The 21991-nt window shown below is 38.5% G+C and overlaps 1 protein-coding gene across 2 annotated transcripts in view; it reads left to right on the top strand.

The window, feature by feature from the left end:
* TENM1 (teneurin transmembrane protein 1) overlaps positions 1-21991 on the top strand; it is a 661862-nt gene that overhangs the window by 592420 nt on the left and 47451 nt on the right. For both annotated transcript variants that reach the window (XM_036401914.1, XM_036401915.2), the window contains 5 exons: positions 1495-1638; positions 6239-6488; positions 7356-7376; positions 10792-11024; positions 20700-20854. In XM_036401914.1, coding sequence (XP_036257807.1) covers positions 1495-1638; positions 6239-6488; positions 7356-7376; positions 10792-11024; positions 20700-20854 — 803 coding nt within the window. The remainder of the gene's footprint in view (positions 1-1494; positions 1639-6238; positions 6489-7355; positions 7377-10791; positions 11025-20699; positions 20855-21991) is intronic.

The following is a 21991-nucleotide window of genomic DNA, read 5'->3' on the forward strand; positions in this document are numbered from 1 at the left end:
GGTCCCTCCCAGGAGCTGCTAACTGTGCAGCTGTGTGTCCCTGATGGGTCCCTGAGCCAGGCTGAGGGCTGTGTTGAAGGGCACACACAGCTGACCCAGGATTGAATGTGTTAAGCACATGAACGGAGGAAAAATTTTCATGTGTAGGTGGCAAATGTGAGGTTGCTTCAGAGGAAAAATCTGCCCTTTATCTTCTCTCTGCATTAACACCTAGAAAATAGTGTGCTTGGTTACTGAACCCTTCTGACTCATGCCAGCACAGGATGTGGCTGCCCTGGAAGTTCCCTGCCCTTTCTTGGGCTCTCAGCTCAGAGTGAACCCAAAAGCTTTGCTGGTGTTGGTTGTAAGAGCTCCTGTAACAGAGGAATTGGACCAAGTGGCTGCTGGACCCTCAAACTGAAACCTGTAATGTTTGAAATGTACCATATTTACAGTACTTAAGGAAATGTGATCTTTACAAGTCAGAGTTCTGCTGCAAAAACAGGTTCTTTCTACTAAAATGGTGAAGGAGCTCTAGGGCTGTTACTGTAAGGAACAGCTTTCAGTTTGCCATAAAACATTTATCTTACAAACAGAAATGTTCCCTGTTAGAGCTGGTCAAAATATTTTGGTTGTATACAGTAATGGAATTTAGGTGGTATTAAAACTATTTATGGTTAAAGTAAAATATATCTAAAGCTGTTACATAGAAAAAGTGAAAAGAAACTATTAAAAATGTTTATTTTTTTTTTATTTTCTATTTTAAAATCTTTTTTTAAACATTTCTATTTTGGAAAGATTGAACTATTTCAGTATTTCCTAGATCAAATTATGGAATTTGGTGTCAAAAAATTTTTCTTCCTTTATTAATGGATTTCACTGAAATCTAGTAAAGTTAGAGATATATAATTTTTTTGAAAGTTTGGTATGTTAGAAATACCAAAAAGTAGAAGTTTTGTTTTGTTTTATGGAAACTAAAGGAAAAGGATTGTAATCAATTTGAGTTCCCAAGACCCACCATCCTTAGGGAAATTCAAGATTTTTCATCAGGTATTTTGGTAATATGCAAGCTTGTTAAGATAAATGAGTAATTCTAGAAATGTTCAGCTTGTCAATCCATTTCTGCCTAACTATAATTTTTATAGTCTGCAAACAAATTAAAACCAATTTGTTTTAGCATGGATTCCTTTCTATTTAAGCTGTTATTCAGGTAATTAGCAGAAATGCAATAAACAATCAAGTCAGGAGTCACTGGAGGAGATTTGTAATCTTATGAAATCCATAACTGATACCACAAACTATTTTCTGCTTTGAAGCAGTAGTAACTATAGCTGTAATAACATTATAATCTTTTTAAACCCTTTTTTCAAAAAATACCATACAATAACAATCAGGCAGAGGAAAATTAGTGGCATCATTACTTGACAGATGAATATCAAAACCTGGAATGTAAAAGTGCCTAGCAGTTCACAGAGGAAAAGGTAGACTGAGAGATCTTTAATTATTTGTTTGCAGTGTCGGTGGGATATGAATATGAAACATGTCCTGATTTTATTCTGTGGGAGAAGAGAACAGTAATCCTTCAAGGCTTTGAAATGGATGCTTCAAATCTGGGTGGCTGGTCTATAAACAAACACCACGTATTAAATCCACAAAGTGGTAAGTCCCTCCTTTATTAACTGCCCACGAAGAAGGAGAATGCAAATTTTAAAGGAATTAATTGTTCAGATTTTAAGTGTTACACTTCCTAGTGTGTAATCCTCTTTGAAGGTGCACCCTCATGTATTAAGAGCTGAACTGTAAATGCCATGTGAAAGGATATTTTGAATGTTCTAGCTCTCAGGGTTTAGACATTAATATCACTGACTCTTGCAATTGTTAACACATTGTGGTCATTCAGATGGGAAAAGGGCAAACTAATTTGGGTTCATTCTCACCCAGCTGGTATAGAAGTGCCACATTTCAGGTCAGTCTGTAGTGTGTTACATTCCCAGTGAAGTGTCTTCACCCCTGATTCATCCTATGGCTGCCACCAGTTTGTTGCAGCCACAGCCCCAGGCAGACAAACCCTGCTTGATCATGGAGCAGCACTTCCAATCCCACACTGCCAGTCCCTGTACAGTTTTTGTGGCTCCCACTCTGTGCAGAAGCACAGTAACTCCCTCCTCAGTAAAAGCAATCCAACACATTTCAAACCATTAGTAAAACAAACTGTAAATGCTTTTGGTGTCATAACATTAACCCTGCAGAGATATTCTTCAGGCATGGAGGCTTGAATATTTTTTTCCCAGTGCTTTTATTTTACACCTGGGGAGATTTCTTTTCCTCTATGACCATCTGTGATCAGGAACTAGTGGGGCTGAATTATTAAAACAATTCTTGTAGATAAGTTATGGTAACTATATATGGTTTTGCCAATAAACTGATATCTCGTCCAGGAGAAGAGAAACTTGAGGTCATATTTTAGCACTTTATAAGTCAACAGAGTATTGGATTCAGAAAAGTTCTCTCAATTTGCTCCAGCTGAGAGTCAGTCCAATAAAATCTATTTCCATCTGCAAATTTCTGTTGATAAAAAGATGCATGCACAGATGTATGGCTCTCAAGTTTTACAAGTTCTGTTGCTGAATGCACAGCTACAGTATAAATATTCCAAATACAAAAGGTCAGATTTAGTTTGTAAATTATCTGGATTTCTGTTTTGATTTAAAATAGTTTGACATTTTAAACAGCAGTTCTTTCATTCCCTGTCTTATTGGTTTGTATAGATTGTCTCTTTTAAATGCCAGCTATTGACATTTAACAAAGAGAAATCTGACCTCAGTCAGCTGAGCCCCCAACTGTGAGTCCCATAGTCTGCTCCTTAGTGCCAATTTACCACTTGCATAGTTTAATTTCAAGACTAAATTGCTGGCAGTAACTCTAATTTATATGACTGTCTGATAACTGCAGTGGTTACTACCACAATTCACCCCATAGGCACTAACATGTTCTGAGATTTTGTAAAGTACACAATTATAATCCAAGCTGGGCTAAGCCATTGCTCTCCTGAGCACGAGGAGTGTGGTGACAAATTGCTTCCTGTCCCCATCTCAGCTGTGTGCCTGAGAATGCCAGAGAGCCCTGAGCTGTCAGCTCCAGGCCACCTCCTCTCAGATCAGCTGGGCTGTGCCCACTGCACTGATGGGGAATGTGCAGCTTCCTGCAGCTGCTCCTCTTCCTCACGTGTTCCCCCTGTGCTGGGCACCATCAAAGGTGAAGGCAGGGAAAGCTGCCAAACACCTTTACCCATCACCTGCAGACACAGGAGGGAAGGAGAGGGCATAAGGACATCTGACTTGAAATCCAGGGGCTGTTCTGCTTGCAGTTTGCATGTCAGAGCATCTCCAGCGAGGTGGCAAAGCCCAGGCTCAGGGGTGTGCCAGGGCTTCCTCAGGACTGTTACAGGCTTTGGGCACCCACACCTGGCTCATGTACAGCAGCTAGAAAAACAGCTAAGGGCAGAAAAACAATTACTATAACAAAGCTGGTGCACACCTACCAGACCAGCCTGTAGGTTCATATTAAAGCAACAAAACAAAATAATGAACTGTGGTAACCAAAAGGATAAAAATAACTAGTGTGCTTCTGGTCTTACCTAAAAACAAGTGAACTGCACTTCCATTTCAGATATATAACATGGGCTTTAAATAAGGACAAGAATATGATTCAGACTAGAATTATGTATTTTAGACTTCTCTCCATGCCACCAAGACAGATATGAAAAGCATTGAGTAGCCTGCTTGAGTATGAATATATTAAGATTTTTCACTTTTTAATTAAAGCATCTCCTCTGTATGTATGAAGAACTGCTCTTTTTAGAAGGATGAAACTTTTATGATTTTGAAACACTGCCACTGGATTAACTACAGAAACATCATTGGAATATAACATGCTCTACTGCAAATTGCAATTTTATTTTCAAACTAAAAGTAGAAGCATTTTGCTCGATTTACTAGTCCTGAAGAGCTTATATCTAACTTCAGCTGTTAAGCCTGGTTGCCCAGCAGGTCTGCTACTGTGCACAACATTTCTGCTCAGAGCCAGGATAGATACGCTTCTTTCCCTCCCCATGAAGGTTGCTCAATTTTGAGAAGTTACAAAATAAACTGACTTACAAGAAATAGATGCAATTTTACAGACTTGCCTTTCATAGTAATGTGGAAGTACATGTATTGACATGCAGAAACCTTAGCAAGTGAAAACTGTGTTCTACTGACAGACGTAAGGATTTACAAAAAGAAAGAAAAAAAATTCTGCCTGATTCCAGCAGAATTGATGTGAAATAACAAATACTGTTCCAATGGGGCTGTCACTGGAAGCTCAGTTCTTTTAAATGTATGCAGTTTAGCATCAGTCTGGCTGTTAGGTTAACAAAGGATCACATCCTGTTCTCAGCTGTACTCCTCTGCTGTTTTCCTACTTTCTTTTCCTCTCCAGTTTGGAGGTTTGATCACTTTTTAATTTGTGACATGATTAGAGTTTAATGTTTTCTGGTACCAAGGTTTTTGTCAGTTTGGAAGATCATCAGGGCATTTCTCATAATCAAGAAGAAAACAGATACTGTAAGTATTAGCTCCTACACTGATGTCTTTTAAAGACACCTGTGTCTCACGAATACAAATGAATGTGGTATTAACCAATTTTTCAGGGTGTTATTTGAATTAAATTTTTTTTTCCGATGGAAAAGTGGACTGATTCCATTTTATTTATCTGGTGCAAGGAGGAGTAGTTTTAGAGGAACTTTATGCTTTAAGGTAATTTCAGCCCCAGTGGAACAGAGCATCAACTGAAATTAAAGCAGCAGCTCTCAAGCCTGATATTAAGCACACACATTTATTGACAGCAAAACATATTCTCCAGAGCCCTAATTATTTACTGGCATTTGTAAGAGGATGTTGAAAGATTACCTTAACATTGTAATTTCAGACAAAGGGCAGCATCTTCATTTCATAGTATTTTTATCCCCAGCATAAGAGAGAATATTGCCATTTATTTTACTGGAATATTTCCAGGATGCCTTTTTTTTAGCCATCATTCAAACAAATCAGTGCATTCTGTCCTCTATTGTTCCTAGATATTTTTTTTAATATAATTCCCTTCAAAATAGCTTTGGCAACATTCAGTAATTTCCAAGGTGAATTTTATCTTCAGATTTACCTGAAAGTCACAAAAATTAGTTTAAAAAGAAGTTGGTAGAGACAATACATAAATACATTTGCTGTACTTTGGGAAAACTCAGACATGTCTCAACATGTACTTCCTACAGTGTCTAGAATATTCTCATTTCCCAGCAGGAGTCCTCCAGAAAGTAAATTCCCTTGTGTTTGTTCCTTTAATAGAGTCAATGTTCTGATGAAGTGCTGGGCCTTTCAAGGGAAATAAGAAATTTTGGACTAGGATCTAAAAGATCTATCTTCTGTTTGCAGTAGCCAAATTCTTGGAATAACGTGTCATTTCAATGATACTTCTTAAATATATTACCACATTGTTACTTAAAATAAACACTATAGCTGTCAGCTTGAGAAAACACATCTTTGTACTAGTTCTGGTATCACCTACCTAGTAATTGGGAAGACTTTAAACAGTGTATGCTGCAGAGCAGTGCTAGAATAAACTGTTCTAGCCTTTATGGCAGAAGGTAGGATATTGCTGGGAAGACACTGGTGCTTCACAATTGCTCCTTGACTCTTCACTTGGCTTTGCTGCACTTGGCACGATTTTCATATACCATGAAGGACTCACAGCTGAATTTGAATATTGATTTTGTACTGCCACTTGGTGCTCTTTTGTGAAAAATGCAGAGTAGTCCTGCTATTAATCTCCTTTAATTAAATATTCAAACTGCCTAAGAAATTCCTCTGCTACCTAATAAAAATTTATGAATAAAATGAATATTAAAGCAGTAATCCCCAAGAAATCAGATAGCACTGCAATTAGCAGTCAATTTGTTAGAGCATTAACCAACCATGAGTTTTCCTCCTGATGTTGGCTTTAAAATAGCCACTAGCCACTGCTGAACAAAATGGTGACAGTGAGCAAAATGATGAACAAAACTGGAAAAGATTAGGGGAACCCTGCGACTTTAAAATATCAGATGTTTGTTGCTATTTAGGTAATCTGGTTTTCTAGAGGATTTTGTAATCCAAACCTGCAGAATAGTTTAAATGCCATTCATTTGCTTATTTTGTCTCTGTTTTCTTCCCTCCCCTCCCTTTAGGAATTGTGCACAAAGGAAACGGGGAAAACATGTTCATTTCCCAGCAGCCTCCAGTCATCTCCACTGTGATGGGCAATGGGCACCAGAGGAGTGTCTCTTGCTCCAACTGCAACGGGCTTGCCCTCAACAGCAAACTCTTTGCCCCAGTTGCACTTGCTTCTGGGCCTGATGGAAGTGTCTATATTGGGGATTTCAATTATGTCAGACGGATCTTCCCCTCTGGAAATTCCATTGGTATATTAGAATTAAGGTAAAAAAATAATTGGCTTTCTCTGATCAGTGTGCATAATCCTGGCTGTGATATGCCTGTAAAAACTAGGGTGAGCTTTTATCTCTTGGGACTTGATGAAATAGCCACATGTAGTTGCTTTGAGGCCATGTATGTTATCAACTATCAAACCAACTTACCAGAAAACTTACACCTACTTGTAGTTATCACTTAAATAGGATGTTTTAAGTGGTCTGTTGAACAGGTCTTGCATAATGAATAATTGCAGAATTAATAAAGCTGATTTTTCTTCCTGTGAGGTTTTCCATACATTTTCTCCAATAGTTAAAATATATCATGATGCATATTTTTGAAGAAAGCTGCATGATTCCACAGCAAACATGCAGAGTATCATGTCAAGTCAAAGCACTGTGACTTACCATGTTTACAGTTAATGCAATTAATCCTCTCATGAGCAGAGGATGGAGCTCAGTTCAAGCAGGGCAGGAGCAAACCTGGCATCTCAGACATGCCAGAGGCTGAGCCTGGGCTGCCCTTAATGACTCCCCTGTAATTATCACCTCAGTTTCCCTTTCCCTTTGAGGTACACAGGGGAAGGCAGGAAAGATTTTGGACATTAATACATGAAATTTGTCTTATTTAACATCCACCTAGCTAACATTTCTGGTGATGATTCTGTGTGCTGATTGTTCAGAATTCACTTGGCGATGTGTGGGCAGCGCAAAGGAAACATTTTGAGAGAAAGAAATACCGAGTAAGAGGATAAACAGTATTTTGTCAGTGGGATACAGGTCTGTGAGCAGTCAGGCAAAGAGCACAGTTCTGTCAGGGACTAACATTCCTTGTCTTTCTCTTTCCTTTTAAACCTGAACCAATCTGCCTTTCCAGGAATAGAGACACAAGACACAGGTAAGTAAAATGTAATAACTGGTATGTAAACCACGTTCGAGGAAACAGTCTTACAAAAGTCCTTTTAAAAGTCAGGATATAGAGAAACACTCTGAATTTAATAAATATAAATGCTAATAAATGCAAATGTTAATCAAATTCACCTTTCTTTATAGTTCAGAAAGTTTGATTTGTTCTCCTTAAAGGAGTAAAGTCTCCCTCTAAATATCAGTTTCCTGATCACCAAGAAGAGATGGACAGGTTTAAACCTGAACACTGAGAGTACATTTCATAGCTGTCACGCCCATTTCACATGATGTTTAACTGATCACAGATATAGCAATCCAAGGAAACAAGAGCTTTAGCTACTTAAAAAATAGTTTAAAAGGCTACAGAAACACACTGTACCTTAGTGTTCTGTGCTTCAGAGGTTCTGGGGTACCATGAGCTTTAAAACCTGCCAGTTACAGAGCACACAGCAGAGCCCAGAGCTGAAGATGCTGTGTCAAAGTTCAGTCCTTGCTGCTCCAGTTAAAGACAAAGCAAGTGGCTTTCCCCCTTTCCAGCTGGCATTTTTGCATTGCAATTTAGGGATTTCTTTAAAGGAATGAACATTGCACATTCGGCTTCTGTGACAGACGGTGAGGGAGTTGGTTCCAACAGTCCAGCTGCAGAAGTGATGTTGCATGCTAGAAAGAGGCAGCAAGGCACTCTGTCTCCTTAGAAATAAACTTTTTAGCATTCCAGTACTTAAATGAGATAAATAAACCAGCACTAGTACAATATAAAACAGTAACTACATGGCATAGTAGGGAGCAGAGTGTGGACTGAGCTGTGTTTACAGCATGAGAATATTGGTTGGAATTGCTCACTTTAGCCACAGGACTGCTATTGAGTACTATAAATTATTTATCAGATTGTGTCACATCTCATATATTTTGCAATTAAAACTTAAAAAGGAAGAATAATTCCTAGTTGGTAAGTGCAAAGTTCCATTTTTTAACTGAAGGATTGTTTCCACTTGCTTTAAACTGACCAGTATGTTTGTAAACTAAATTTCTCTATAATGCATTCAAAGCATAAAGCAGCTTTTACATTTAGAGGTTTCTTTCATAAAGTAGATTTTTTTTCTTTTTAATGCCTGTTCACTAGTACTCGTTTCTTGAGATGAGCTTCAACCTTAATTAATTATGACAATATCAAGTACTCCAGCCCTATTAATTACAATAATAGTGTCTCTGTCACTATTCTGTCTAAGCAGATTTGGTAGAAAATAAGAGGAAATCACTTGAAGTTAATGTAGTCTTTGAGGTCATAGGGGAGTACTCAACAATCCCACTGTGTGCCATTCTCTTGAGGCTGTAAAGGTCATAGTCATGGTGGAAATGTATAGACTGCTCAAAAAAACACATAGAAGCAGCAGGTAAAAGATGGCTCCTGACATTACAGGCAGGAAAAGGCTTCAAAATCCAACTCCTCTACACAACTTTTAGCCTTCAAAGGAGTTCTTTCTACCATGTAAAAAAGACAATAAAGCGTAAAAAGGGAGAGTTTGGCAACCAGTAAATAGAAAATGCCACTGATCTTATTTTTGGTGTTTACAAACACCTTATCCCATTTGTTTTTCTTGTCATCATGATTTTAATAAGCTATAGCAAAGCTGTTTAACTGGTAAAAATGGAAACTAAACTTCAAGAAAAGTACAGAGAAAAATTTAGTACAGAACAGTACTGCAAAGATTAATTTTAAATCCTAGTCTACTTCATATAGTTTTCAAAAGGTTAATTTAAATCAACTTAGATTTCTATCGATTACAATCTTCTGCAAAAATAGCAAGTTTTTTTAATTGTGTTCCATTTTTTACTATACTCTTTAAGCATTTTAGTATGCAAGGCATTAAGCATAAACATGAAGAGTTTTCTAACAGCTGGTCTATTAAATCTAACGACAAGGATGACAGAAAATGTGTCTACAAGGAGAATATAGAGTGACCCCTGGTTCTCTGCAGTTTCTGCATACTGAACAACATGTTTATTTAAAATCTAGAATTCTCCTTGCAACTTTTTTCGTAGAAATGTTTTATTTAAAAGTCATCATTTGACTGGCCAGTGACTCCTGACCTCAATCCAGAGAGCAAAAATGATTCTTGATATTTTCAACAAACAAATTTTATAGTGGTGATACCTTGGCATTAATTGCTTTTAGCTCATCCTCTTACTCATCTTTCATCATACCACTGCCCTCTCATTCCCTGTAGTTCCTAGGACTGGGTTTCACATCTGTTCCCCAGCTCTGGGAATATCACTGAGCATTGTCAAACCCACCACAAATAGAACTGGCCCAGGTGAGAGGAGGAACTCACTTCACAACTTTGTTGCAGCAATCTTAGGTGTTACTTAATTTTACCAATATTAATAAAATATCTCCTGAAAAAATAAGAAGGGGGGATATATTTTGCAATTTCTTTAATCTAACTGGGCATATAGAACCCAGCCACTTTCCAGAAATCTCCTCCTCCCCCTAAGAGGAGCACAATAGTTGTTAAAATTATTTTCTGAGCACCTAAACTCTCAGCCTGTGCCTCTCTCCCACCATTTCAGTAACCAGCAGTGTGATTTAAAGGCTCTCTATCTGGATTTTTAATAAGGCCCTACTGCAGGCTCAGGACACTAGCATGGTGTGCCATGTGCTTAAAAATTTTCTTCTAACTGGAAATTAACTTTGCACTGAAAAAGAAACTTAAAGTCTTACTAGATAATAAGATGCAGCTCGGTTTTCAGATTAGAATTTATGATCCCCTCCATTTAATTAACATATGTAAATATTTTTTTAAATAACATTTTATAATCTCAATAAGGCAGTGACAGTGCATGAATTATGGTGCATTAATTCATCCCTGGTTGCACTGACAGTGCTTGGCCTTCTGCCTTGCTCCTGACAATAGAGTCGGCATGAATTAAGGCACCATATTTCACACCTTCGTATTTCCTAAGGTTTAGAAACAGATAAAAATAACCAAGAGTAGGTATTTGTGCCCATCCAGAACTGCCTGTGATTCACTTTGCTGCAACTCATAGATTTGTTTTCAGTGCCAAGAGTACTAGGAGGTATCAGATATAGAAAAATGATCTTGCTTTTGATACTAATAATTACAACTGAATTCACTCCAGTTAGCTTTGTCCTGAGTGGTTTGGTACTGATGGGCAGATCAACTGCCCCAGTCCCAGTCTCTGCCCCAGCTCCCTGACCCATAACTCATTGGTCATGCTCTGTAGCAGGACACTGGTGGTGTTTTGAGCTGCTCTCGCTCACACCTCTGTCCTCTTCAGATCTCTGAGCTGATGTCTTCAGATTAGTAGAGTACAATTGTTGTGCTGCTGCAGAAACTATCAAGAAAAAAACAAGTTGACTTTGATGCTCTTCTCTTCTGTTTCAGTACAAGTCCTGCACATAAATATTATTTGGCTGTTGATCCAGTGTCAGAATCCCTTTACTTATCAGATACCAACACCAGAAAAGTCTACAAAGCAAAGTCTCTCACTGAAACAAAGGATCTGGCCAAAAATGCAGACGTGGTGGCAGGAACAGGTGATCAGTGCCTTCCTTTTGACCAGAGTCACTGTGGGGATGGTGGAAAGGCGGCCGAGGCCTCTCTCAACAGCCCAAGAGGTAAGAAAAGTCTGTATCTGGGGTACTTAGGGTTGGTCACCTGTATTTTCTGTCATTATTGAGCAACTTAGATGCAACTGGATGTACAAAAATGTGTCTGTGGCAATGATTTAACCAACTATTAAGCCAAATGGCTTCATGAGGCTTACTCATGTCTGCCATATAGCCTTTATGAGAGATCAGCATGGGCAGCAGGCTCCAGCTAGAATTCTCTGATTACTCTTCCCTGTATGACAGCACTCCTCTTTCATTACCTTTCAATTGCATGGTGGCAACATTTAATTATATGTAACTCTGAAACAAATTATATGGTTTCAAAGTCCATTTTTCAGATGTTATGCATCAGGTGAGTGTTGTAATGTTAACAGAGCTTACTCATACACAGTAAGTCAGGGCTGTTCAAATCAGCGAGCAAAATTGAGTTTATTTGGAACTCTAGTTCGTCCTTTCTTATTAACACACTGTGCAAAAGATGAGCATCTCCCCTGCTGCACATGAAATAAGCATTTTCCTGCAGCCTCCCTGTCAGTGTACATCCAGTATTGTCACAGGCAAAATGCATGTGAAGCCTTGAATCCCCACCAAAGCCACAATTAATCCCCTTGCAGTGTGCACTAGAACTGTGATAAAGTCTCTGGATTTGGTGCTCTAAAGCAGCTGATCACCCTCAGCTCCCACTGAAATCCTTGGAACAAAGGGTACTCAGCAGCTCCCAAGGCAGAGCCCTGCGTGGGCTGAGCTGCGCTTCCCCTGCGCCTGCTCACAGCTGGCTCCAAGGAAGGGCTTTGATTCTTTTTCCTGAGCTAATAAAGGAAGGCTGTACATAGTAGGATATTAGAATGTACATCCGGGCAGAAATACCTCTAAGACAAGCAAATAATCCTGGTTTAAGGTTTAGCAAGAGACGCATTGTAATTATAGAGTGACTAGTATGTCTTTAATGATAGAAGGTAAGTGTGAGGTAAGTACAAATAAATGTTAATCTCAGGCAGCTAATTAATGTAATGAATCACTTCTAAAAATAGTGGAAAACAAAGGTTTTCAGATCCTTTATCAGGAACGTCTGATTCTATGAAAGTGATCAATGTTTTATTTCTGATTCCAATTGATGATACCCAATTACAATACAATCAGTTGTTCCATCTTTTTTTCTTAGTGGGGAAATATGTTGATGAAAATGTTGTGATACACTGTTTACTTTAAAGATACTCATACTTCCTTCCTTAATAGAAGGTTCTAGTCATAAAGAAATGAGGAGGAATAAGAACACAAGTCAGGAGTTCTTGGGCAGACAGCAATTACTAAAAAGAAATGGTGAGCAGACAAAGACTCTTCTGTTGGCAAATTCAGGCAATGACTCCCAGGTGCTTTAGATTTATGCATCTCCTCTAAATAACATCAGTTTGAAATGATCCAATTTGTTAGGTTTTTATTTTAATCTCAAGTAAGTCTGGACAGCCACATGCCCTTTTTGTGCAGGCCCTAACAAAATTCAGCATCAGCTCGTGGTCCCCAGCAGTGGGATCAGTAACAGCCAAGTAGCTACAGGTCCTTGTTTTCCCCTGAACTGAAAGAGGTTGAATAACCCTGGAAAGTAGAAGGAAGTGTTTTCCTGGTACCCATAGATCTTTGTTAAGAAACAGAGATGTCTCCCATACTTTACAGTTTTAGAGATTCTTTTGGATCTCTTATTTTCCTTGTTCTTGAAATATTTGTCAAGTCAGAAGATGTCATATTTCTATTGAAATTGCATTCAAACAGTATAAAGAAAACTGTTTTCTGTAGGAAGCAGGAAATTTTGACAAAAACTACTCAACTATGTTTAAAAGTCCTTAGACACACAGACACACAGTGTTATATAGCATTTGACCACAGAAATAAATGAATTGTTTCTGTTTTTATACCTCTGAGATTTTTACAGTGCAACCATAGGTCCCAGACAGAGTAATTGCCAAGTTATTAAATCTAATAGCTTGCATTATTCAATAAATAACTTGTATTTATTTCTTAAGCTGATACATTAATATTGCTAGCTTTTTTACTTTGCTTGCATTCTTTTTTTTTGTCCTGAGTATTCCTTTTTCCCATTAAAAATGAAAAATTATTTTCCCCCTTACTTGATAGAAAGTATGTGAAAAAGGACTCCATTTAGTGGTTGTTTGACCTTGGTTAGTTATATCTTAAAAGTTGGACTCTAATTTTTGCTACTAGCTGCTTGTATAAGCATATAAGGGATTATCTAGAGTATAAGGAGTTATCTAGTTACCTCTTTTTCCATTTGCAAAATTGATATGAAAACCTACTGTGTAACACTTGTGAAACTTAATCCTGTTTGGTAACATCCTCAAAGCTATGTTAATAGGTGGAAATTCAAATTCTCTTTCTTACTTGCTTTTCTGGATGAAAGTTGCTTTGAAAAGTGCTTTAACTTTTCTGAACTCATACCCATTTTTCTAGTTCCTTGAACATGCAGGGAGGTTTGAGGAGAGTCCTACATTGTTATTTAATTATTTCTTTCATCAATGTTTATTTTGTCATTATCTTTATTTGGTAAGACTGCCTTTGCCTAGTGACCAGGAATTAAATGCCAGACAGGAAAATATAATGAAATAACACTAATCAATTCTGATTTCATCTTTCCACAATTTTCATTTTACAGATAGCCAACACATGTAGCTTTGTTCAGTCTGTTCCCAGTTCTCTGTGAAGGACTGGAGATGGGGCTTAGTGAAAATTAATCTTACACTATTGTATGTTGAGCTGACTTTGAAAGATGCTTTCAAACATGCATGGCTGATGTAGTTGAAATTTGAACTTCAATATATTATTTTTACTGCAACTTTCTTTAATTCTGTAGAGATCTCAGACTAATGAGTCATGTAATAGATGACCAAGTACTTAAGCAGAATGTGAAATGATACAAGGTGGGGACATAAAATAAGGTCTGTGACAAGCTGAACACATTTATTACACAAGAAGATATTGAAAATGAAGAAGTAACTACACAAGATATTAATCATTGACTGAATTCCAATCACTTGAACTTTACCAAGTAACAGATTTTAATTTTGGGGTGGGGAATTCTGTTTGGTGGGTTTGGAGATTTTTTTAATAGAAATAATTTATGGCACATCTAGTTGCCAGCACTATCTTTTAAACAATCTGATCAGTATTTATGGTAAGGTACTTGAGGATCATGTTCTGATTTTAACTGGATTAATCATCAAGTATTGGAGCAGTGAGAGGCACTAAAATGAGTGGAAATACTTGGGACTTGTGCAAAGCCAATGCTTGAATCAACACCATTAAACACTTACCTACCCTCCCCTTCTGAAATCAGTGGGCTTTAGACCTGTAAATAGATTTGACTTTCTAAGCATAATTGACAGAGGCAGTGAGAGTTTGAGACAATCAGGTTACCACTTTCTTGCTGAGCTCCAGGGTCTCCCAGGCAGCAGGGTGAGAAAAGTGTCCATTAACATCTGATTTCATTGCCTTGTGTCTGTGAGCAGCACTCACCCAGGACAGCTCTGCTGGGATGCAAGCTGTGTAACTTCTGTGAAAACAGTAGGTGCCTCCAGTGATGCCACCCTAAACATCAGGGTGATTTACACCTTTTGGAAACCCAAGGACTAAATTTAAAGATGTAAACATTTAAGGTCCTGCAGTGTCTACTTTTTGATTCCTGGGTCCAGACCAGTGTCTGGAACTAGGCACATACTGTGCAAGCCATGTCAGTGCCTCAAGGAATTTGACTGCATACTGAGTACAGAGAACTTGGATGCACTGCAGTGACCTCACTGCAGGTGCAGTGACCTCAGAGAAAGCACCAGGGGAATGGAGAAGGTTGGAGTAAGTTCTAAATCCAATGCACAAAAATACCTTATCCACGGCTGTAGGAAAGAACTTTTTCACTCAGACCAATAGCCATGAGATAAAAACACAAGTGAAGCATAATTTAAAAATCAGTTCTTCAGTGTAGTTTTATCTATTTTGCTTGCAATTACTTTACTAAGGAAATATTGCTTTAAGAAATCATAGTTTTGAAGATGTGTTCATTCTAGTAGCTTGCATCCTGAAATAATCAGTTTTGTTGCTCCTCATCCTCAGCAATACATTCTAAAGGAAAGAAAGTTGTAAGAGCTGTTCATACTAAACCTTTGCTCTTGTCAAGTGGCAGTAGCCCATTTAGGATTGCTCCTGTTCAGCTGGAAGATTCCTTTTACTTTCAGTAGGATGCACAACCAAATTCCTATTACAGCCTTTTGTGACAACAGACACACTTGCCAAAGGTAATGATTAATGCTATTTTTCCAGCAATCTTTGCTATTCTGTAAATTCCTAAGACCTTTTTAACCTTTCCATAGAAGTCAAAAAGGAAAGTAGAATGGGTTAGATTTTTCATTAGCAGTATATAAAGTTAGAAATAGACAAGCCAAAGTAATTTTCAGCCTCAAGTCATTGTTATATATGCATCATAAAATCAGCAAAAAAACACCAATCTCATGTACTTTTTAATTCATTTAAATTTATTCCTTATTTTTCTTTTCAGTAGCCTTAGCCACCTATGATTTCCAAACTATGGGAAACTTGCAGAACATTGTAAACTTTTTGGATAGCAGGTTTTTCTCCTAAATTTCATCCAACATTCATCTGAATTCATAAATCATTCACTTTTCCATTCACCCATGTCAGCAGGATGACCCCAGTCATCATGTCTCAGGCTGGAAGCTGAACATTTTCATTCACAGTCAGTAGTTAAAAACACTGTTTGCTCCAAGGCTACTGATCTGCCTCTAAAGAGAACAGCACTCAAGTGCAAGTGCTGAAGTCGTGTTCCAACTGACAAAAACTACTGAATAGTTTGCAGCTAGTGCTGAGACAGTAAGGAAGTAAAGATGACAAAGATCACAAGGCAACAGACTGGAAATCACTTGAATCATATTTTGAGTGGCGTATTATGGTAACCTATAAATAACTAATTGCATAAAATTGCTTTAGTTCCTGGATGGCAGCTTTAATTAAAAGCATCGAAGACATTTAGAAGTTTAGAAATGGATGGCATGCAATTTGCCCTTTTAGCACCATAAAATGGTAATTAACCAATTTGATTCACTTCTTCCTATTAAAAGTTTTATGAGAATCTCAAGTTCCTTCTAAATACAGTTGTTCTTCAGCAGAAGGTGGCATTCTCTTTTATCCATCCTCACCAGTAGCTGTAGATGGTGTTTTAAAAATTCTTCAGAAGTTTAATTAGAAGTTTTCAATGTAGAATGCTCATTTGTAACTTTTCAGCTGAGCAAAAAGTGTAAAGTAGAATTTCAAGAAGTGGGCAACATACAGTTCTAGCTGCTCTTTATTGACATGTTTGAAAAGGATTTGTTCCCAAAAAAAGCTTCTCTTAGAATGCAAGTGTGGGATATGACACAGGGTAAAAAAGAAAATATCTTAATAGGGTATTTACTATATTACTTTTAATCCATATTTTTAGCACTATAAGGTTAACTCCTGAAATGCCAAAATTTCTAGACTGAATGATCATATATATTTTGAATTTATACCTATGATAACTACACAAAAAACAGTCATTTGCTTTCTGAGTGCTATTTGCATTTATAATGGTGTATGTATGTGCTCTAAGGCAGAGCTGCCAAGGGAAATAACCCTTTAACCAAAACTCTGGAGAGCAAATAACAGGAGAGGTTAGAGTCATGTTTATCATGGGTGTACCCAGCTCCTGTACTAATTATTATTTGTTGGAGAAAACAGTTATAAAAAATAGTCTTTCTAGTAATAATACTTAGTCACCACATTTGACAGCATTACTGGCAGTTAATTTTTAATGTTAGTTAACAGAATTCAAATGGTACTGATTAAAAGACCTCTGAGTGTTATAAATATTGCTCAAAAATGTCTGCATGTAAATCCACTGGAGATACAACTTCATAAAAACTACTGTTTCACATTCAGGTACAAAATTCAGTCCTATGTAGGGCATTCCCAGGACTAAAATATGACAAAACCAGTCCTGCAGCATGAGCATCTCACTCAGCAAGACTGATACTCAGCTCTGAGTCAAACAATGAGACTAAATCCTGGCACAGATTTATTTTGTCCTTACCCAGCCATCAGTTTTTAATGAGCAATCTGTATGTAAGCAGGGTAAGTCTGTGATATGTGCAATAGGTCATAGGTCCCTTTAGTGCCCAAAGACATCATCATTTAGGCATAGAATTTAGTGTTACAGTTCCTTAAAAAAAGAAAAACAGAATCAGACCCAGAGCCTGATACAAAGTACATCTCCTTCTCTGGAAAAAAAAAAAAATTACCTTTCTTACTCACTCAAGGGTTGAGCAATGCTCCCACTTGCACTCAAGTGCAATTCATTACCCTCAGCATGTGCATGTTTCCTCCCCCAGTTCCTTGGTGATTAAAGCACAATTGCTGTGCTGTGTGTGATTTGATTCTGCACTACACTGTACGTCAGAAAAGGATTAAAATAAGCTCTTGGAGTACAGATTATATGTAGCATCATGTAAGATGTGACAGGAGCATTAATGAATCCAACTCTAATGAATAAATTGGGACAGTTTAGCCACCAATCTGTATTGTTTTCCAGTGGATGCTTTATGTAGGGTATTTGTCAACAAGACTTAAATGCATAAGTCATTTTTTGAGGTAGGTAAAGTTGTGTTGTTTTACTGTAGAGTCATAAGCTCTGGAAGCAGTCATTGCTGAACATCTATACAGTCAGTGGTACTTGAAGAAAGTGGCTTATTAGGAAGTACCAGGAATTTAGTGCAAATACTCAAGAGATGGTTTTATTTATGCCATTGCACTGGCCTATATCCTTCCCTTGCAGGCAGGTTGCTTTTCTGCAGTGGCTGGAGGGCTAGAAACACTAGAAACATTAAAAGATCCTTGATTTTCTTATATAGTCAGTGTTTGAAATCCATTCAACAACACAGCTGAGTAGCTTTATTTCATTGCAGCATAATTTTTGATTTTTATATAATGGATGGTTTGCAGCCAACACAGCCATCTGTTCTCAGGCAAATTGCGCAAAACAGAAGATGCACTTGCCCTGGTGACAGATCCTGGCCTTGTGCTGTCTGTGCTGTGGATCTGATCCAGCTGAGAAGCAAAGCTCACCGTGCAGCACCTCCCCTCTGCAAAGGCAGGCTCAGACACAGCCCATTGCTGCCCTCCCCACCCACAGCAGGTTTCTCATTTCAGCTTGTGAAGCACACTGGAAAGCAAATCAGATCCCATCTAATGTCACTACATGATGCAGGATCAGTGATAGAGGTACATGGGCCCATCCCTTCCCAAAGCTGGAGTGCCCATGTCACCCCAACACCAAAGCAAACCTCTTTGCTTCTCAGACTCACTCTTTACCTCAGCTCACCTTCAGCCTTTTACGTTTGGACTTCTCAGGAACAGATGACAGCCAGGAGCTTGCCAGTCATTCTGGAGTTTCCAAAGGTGCAGTTACTTTCTAATTAAAGAGTGAAGATCCTCTAAGGGAGCCAGTACCAAGGAGTCACGATTTATGAGCTCGCAGGCTGGCAGGGAGTCAGGCTCTGAGACTGTCTGCTCCTCTTTCAGCCTTTCTATAACCTTCCAGTTTTACCCAGCTGACCCATCCAACCCCCACCAGATGATTTCAGTTCCCTAGGTGACATCTGTCCTGCAGAACCTTCAGCCATCTCACATAATGAGGAGATAGAGCCTAGCCCTGTACCTTGGGCACTTAGCAGTCCATGGGCACTTTTTGTTCTGGATGGAGGAGGTGACAGGATGGCGAATATCCTCCTCTAAGGGCATTTCACAGCCAGATGGATACATTGCATTGGTAATTTAAAGAATTAGTTTCAATTCCCAACACTGTGCCAATAACCTGAGAGCTGGATGCAGTAGGGAGTGTTGCACACTAAAGTTAACTGCTGTGGCTTTTGGATTTTTTATGTGGTGATACCCTCAGAACGTTCTGATCATACCCTCAGGCCTTTGCAAGGTGCCTGAACATCACCTGTGGTGAAGAGGCACCTCAGAACCAGTCATGGGCAGATTGTCTTGGGAGCCTGCCCCCAGGTGTTAACACTGCAAGAGAAAGCATATTACACTCAGTTATGTGTGCAACTCAAACTCAATCCCCAGGCACTTCCAGCTGCCAGGTAAAGATATGTTTAGGGGCTTGGAGACACCATCACCCCCTCTTCCCAGTCCTGAGATGCATGTTCTGCATCAGGGTTTCCTGGTCTTGCCTTTTCCCCCCAGACTGCTTAATCTCCCTTTCTTCCAGCTGTAACTGCTCAAACAAAAAAACCTTAAGTACAAGGAGTTGGGGTTGGAAGCTGAGGAAATTCAGTTTGAGGCTATTTTTCTTTTTTAATGGCATGTGGAATTGCTGTATGGGATCCTAAGCTGGCCTGCAGACAAGTATTTTGTAAACTCAGAGTACATACAGCCTTCAGTTGTGCTAAATGCAGAGGACAAAAATCAAGAACCATATAAGCCACTGTCCAGACCATCTGTTCAAGTCCTCTGCCTTTCATTTCTGTGTAGCAGAACATAAATTCATTATTAAAATAGCTTGGCTGTGCACAGCAGCTGCTGTAATTGCAAAGTTATGCAATTTTAAATGGGAAATTAGGAAGTAGTTTAAAGCAAGAAATTGAGCGGTTTTGGTAGAAAGGATTTCACAAGTCTAACATGAATAGAAGTGCCCTTCTAGTTATATTTTCAATATTTGAGGGAAATGAGATCTTGCTTACAGTTCCAATGCAGGAAGAGCTGCAGAGGAGCTGTTAAACTGAGGCAGAACAGGGCTGAGCATGAGTTGTTGCGTGAGGTGCTGGTGGGAGACAGCAAACCTTCCATTCCTCAGTTTCCCCACTGAAATGCAGAGGACCCTGACCTTTCCTGTGCAGAGCCCTGGAATTGCAGTTCCATCTCTGGCATTTGAGTTCCATCCCTTGTGCAGTGCAGTGCTGCAGGAGCTGCTGCAGATCCAGGAGTGGGAGAACTGCCCCAGCTGATGACCACAAATGTCATGAGCCTGGTTCCAGTTCAGGACCATCATTTTGGACAGCACTGCACTGTGATCCATCCTGCAGCACAGCTGCTCCTTCTGCCTGCTGACTAGAGCCTGATCTGCGCCACTTGTATGTACAGCCCGTATCAGAACAGGTCTCTTTGGCCTTCTGTGGGTTCTTCTTCCTTGCTCAGACACTCTTCATCATTCAGAGACTGCAGCAATTTAAAAATTGTCTGTGCATAAGAATGAAGAAAGTGAAATGGAAATGAAGACAAATCAACTGTAAGATAAGTTTTTAGAAAAGCTAATATTGCCCACTTGGTGATAGACATTAAGTTGTTGAAGAGCCTTGTTCTCTGTATGTAAAATTACATTAAAAGCAAAGCCTCTGCTGTTTTGTTTTGTTTCATCCTCACATGTTCCCTCTTTAAGTCAAAGCTAATCTGATAGATGGGAATGAGCATTCCATATACAGTTTGTCTAAGCCTCAAATAGTAATGGGTGGGGGAAAAATCATACTTTTTTAAATTGGCAGATTTTTGTAGTGTAAGAAGAGAGGAAACATTTTAAGCTGTTACTTTTTAATCCAGATAATGCCAGCACTAACACTCTTCTTACTCTTCCTCTTCGTCCAGGTATCACTGTAGATAAGCACGGATTTATTTACTTCGTTGATGGTACAATGATACGGAAAATTGATGAGAATGGTGTGATCACAACAATAATAGGTTCAAATGGCCTCACATCAACCCAGCCATTGAGCTGTGACTCTGGGATGGACATCACTCAGGTAGACACCTCGTTTTTATGTGTTGTCACTTTGATACACATTGTAGAGACAGATCACCTACTGTCTTGTACCAAGATTGTATATCGAATATGCTGGATGAGTCAGATAATTCTGAATGGCACCGTATGGAATAGTTCTTCCACTCACATGATTATTCTAAGGTGTATAAATGGAAAACTACACTTGGTTGTTTTTTTTTCCCAGGAGATGGCCTGTGAATATATAGAGAATATATATACATTCTTATGTAAATACAAACTGCTTTAAAAAGTTGCTTGCTACTCTGATCTTCTAAGAAGGTAATCAGAAGTTTAAAGTGCTTTCCTTTAGTCCAGCATTCAGACTGATTTGCTTGAACTAGTAAATGGAAAAAAATAGATATTCTGTTTACATCTAAATCGCTTCTAAGTCATGGAGGAGAATTAGAATAAGTAATTACACAGCAGCAATATTGTGGTGAAACTATTGCATTTCCATTTCTCAAAATGCTTTTCAGTTCTTACGTCAAGAGCAAAAAAAAAAAAAAGAATAGTGAAAGAAGTAGGAATAAAAGAAAGAACTTATCACATCTCTAGTTTGTGCTAAAAAAGAAATATGGATAATAATGGAGAAACATAAATGGTACTCTTGGCTAGTCAGCGAGCCATACCTACAGACAGCACAAGGAAGGACTTGGCCTTTGCCAAGAAATAATTGAATTAATCAGCTTCAAAACAGGGGAGAAGCTGTACTTGAAAAAATGTTGAGGCATTCAAGTGACATACTAAGCTATTATGGACTGTGTCAGCTAATAACCAAGATCAGGTTAATTTTTCATTTCATTTTCTCCTGCCCTTTCCTCCGTCCTTCACAACTGGAGAATCACAGTTAAAATTCAATGCATAACAATGGTAAGAGCTTGTTGCTTGTTTCTAAGTACATTTTGAGTAATAGCAAATGACTGTGGTGTTGCATTCACATACCTGAAGAATGTGTGGTCAATGTTTTGGTTAGTTCTTATGAAAGAAGGGTCAAATGAAGGGATCTAATGCTGCTGTCGCAGAAGCACTCAGGGATTTTGTTACTAGAATCAGAACAGGGAAAAGTGTCTGTGTTCCATTTCACATGTCACCAAATCACAGAATTCTTAGGGTTGGA

The sequence above is a fragment of the Molothrus ater genome, chromosome 14 (genome assembly GCF_012460135.2).
Source record: "Molothrus ater isolate BHLD 08-10-18 breed brown headed cowbird chromosome 14, BPBGC_Mater_1.1, whole genome shotgun sequence".
Lineage (NCBI taxonomy): Eukaryota > Metazoa > Chordata > Aves > Passeriformes > Icteridae > Molothrus > Molothrus ater.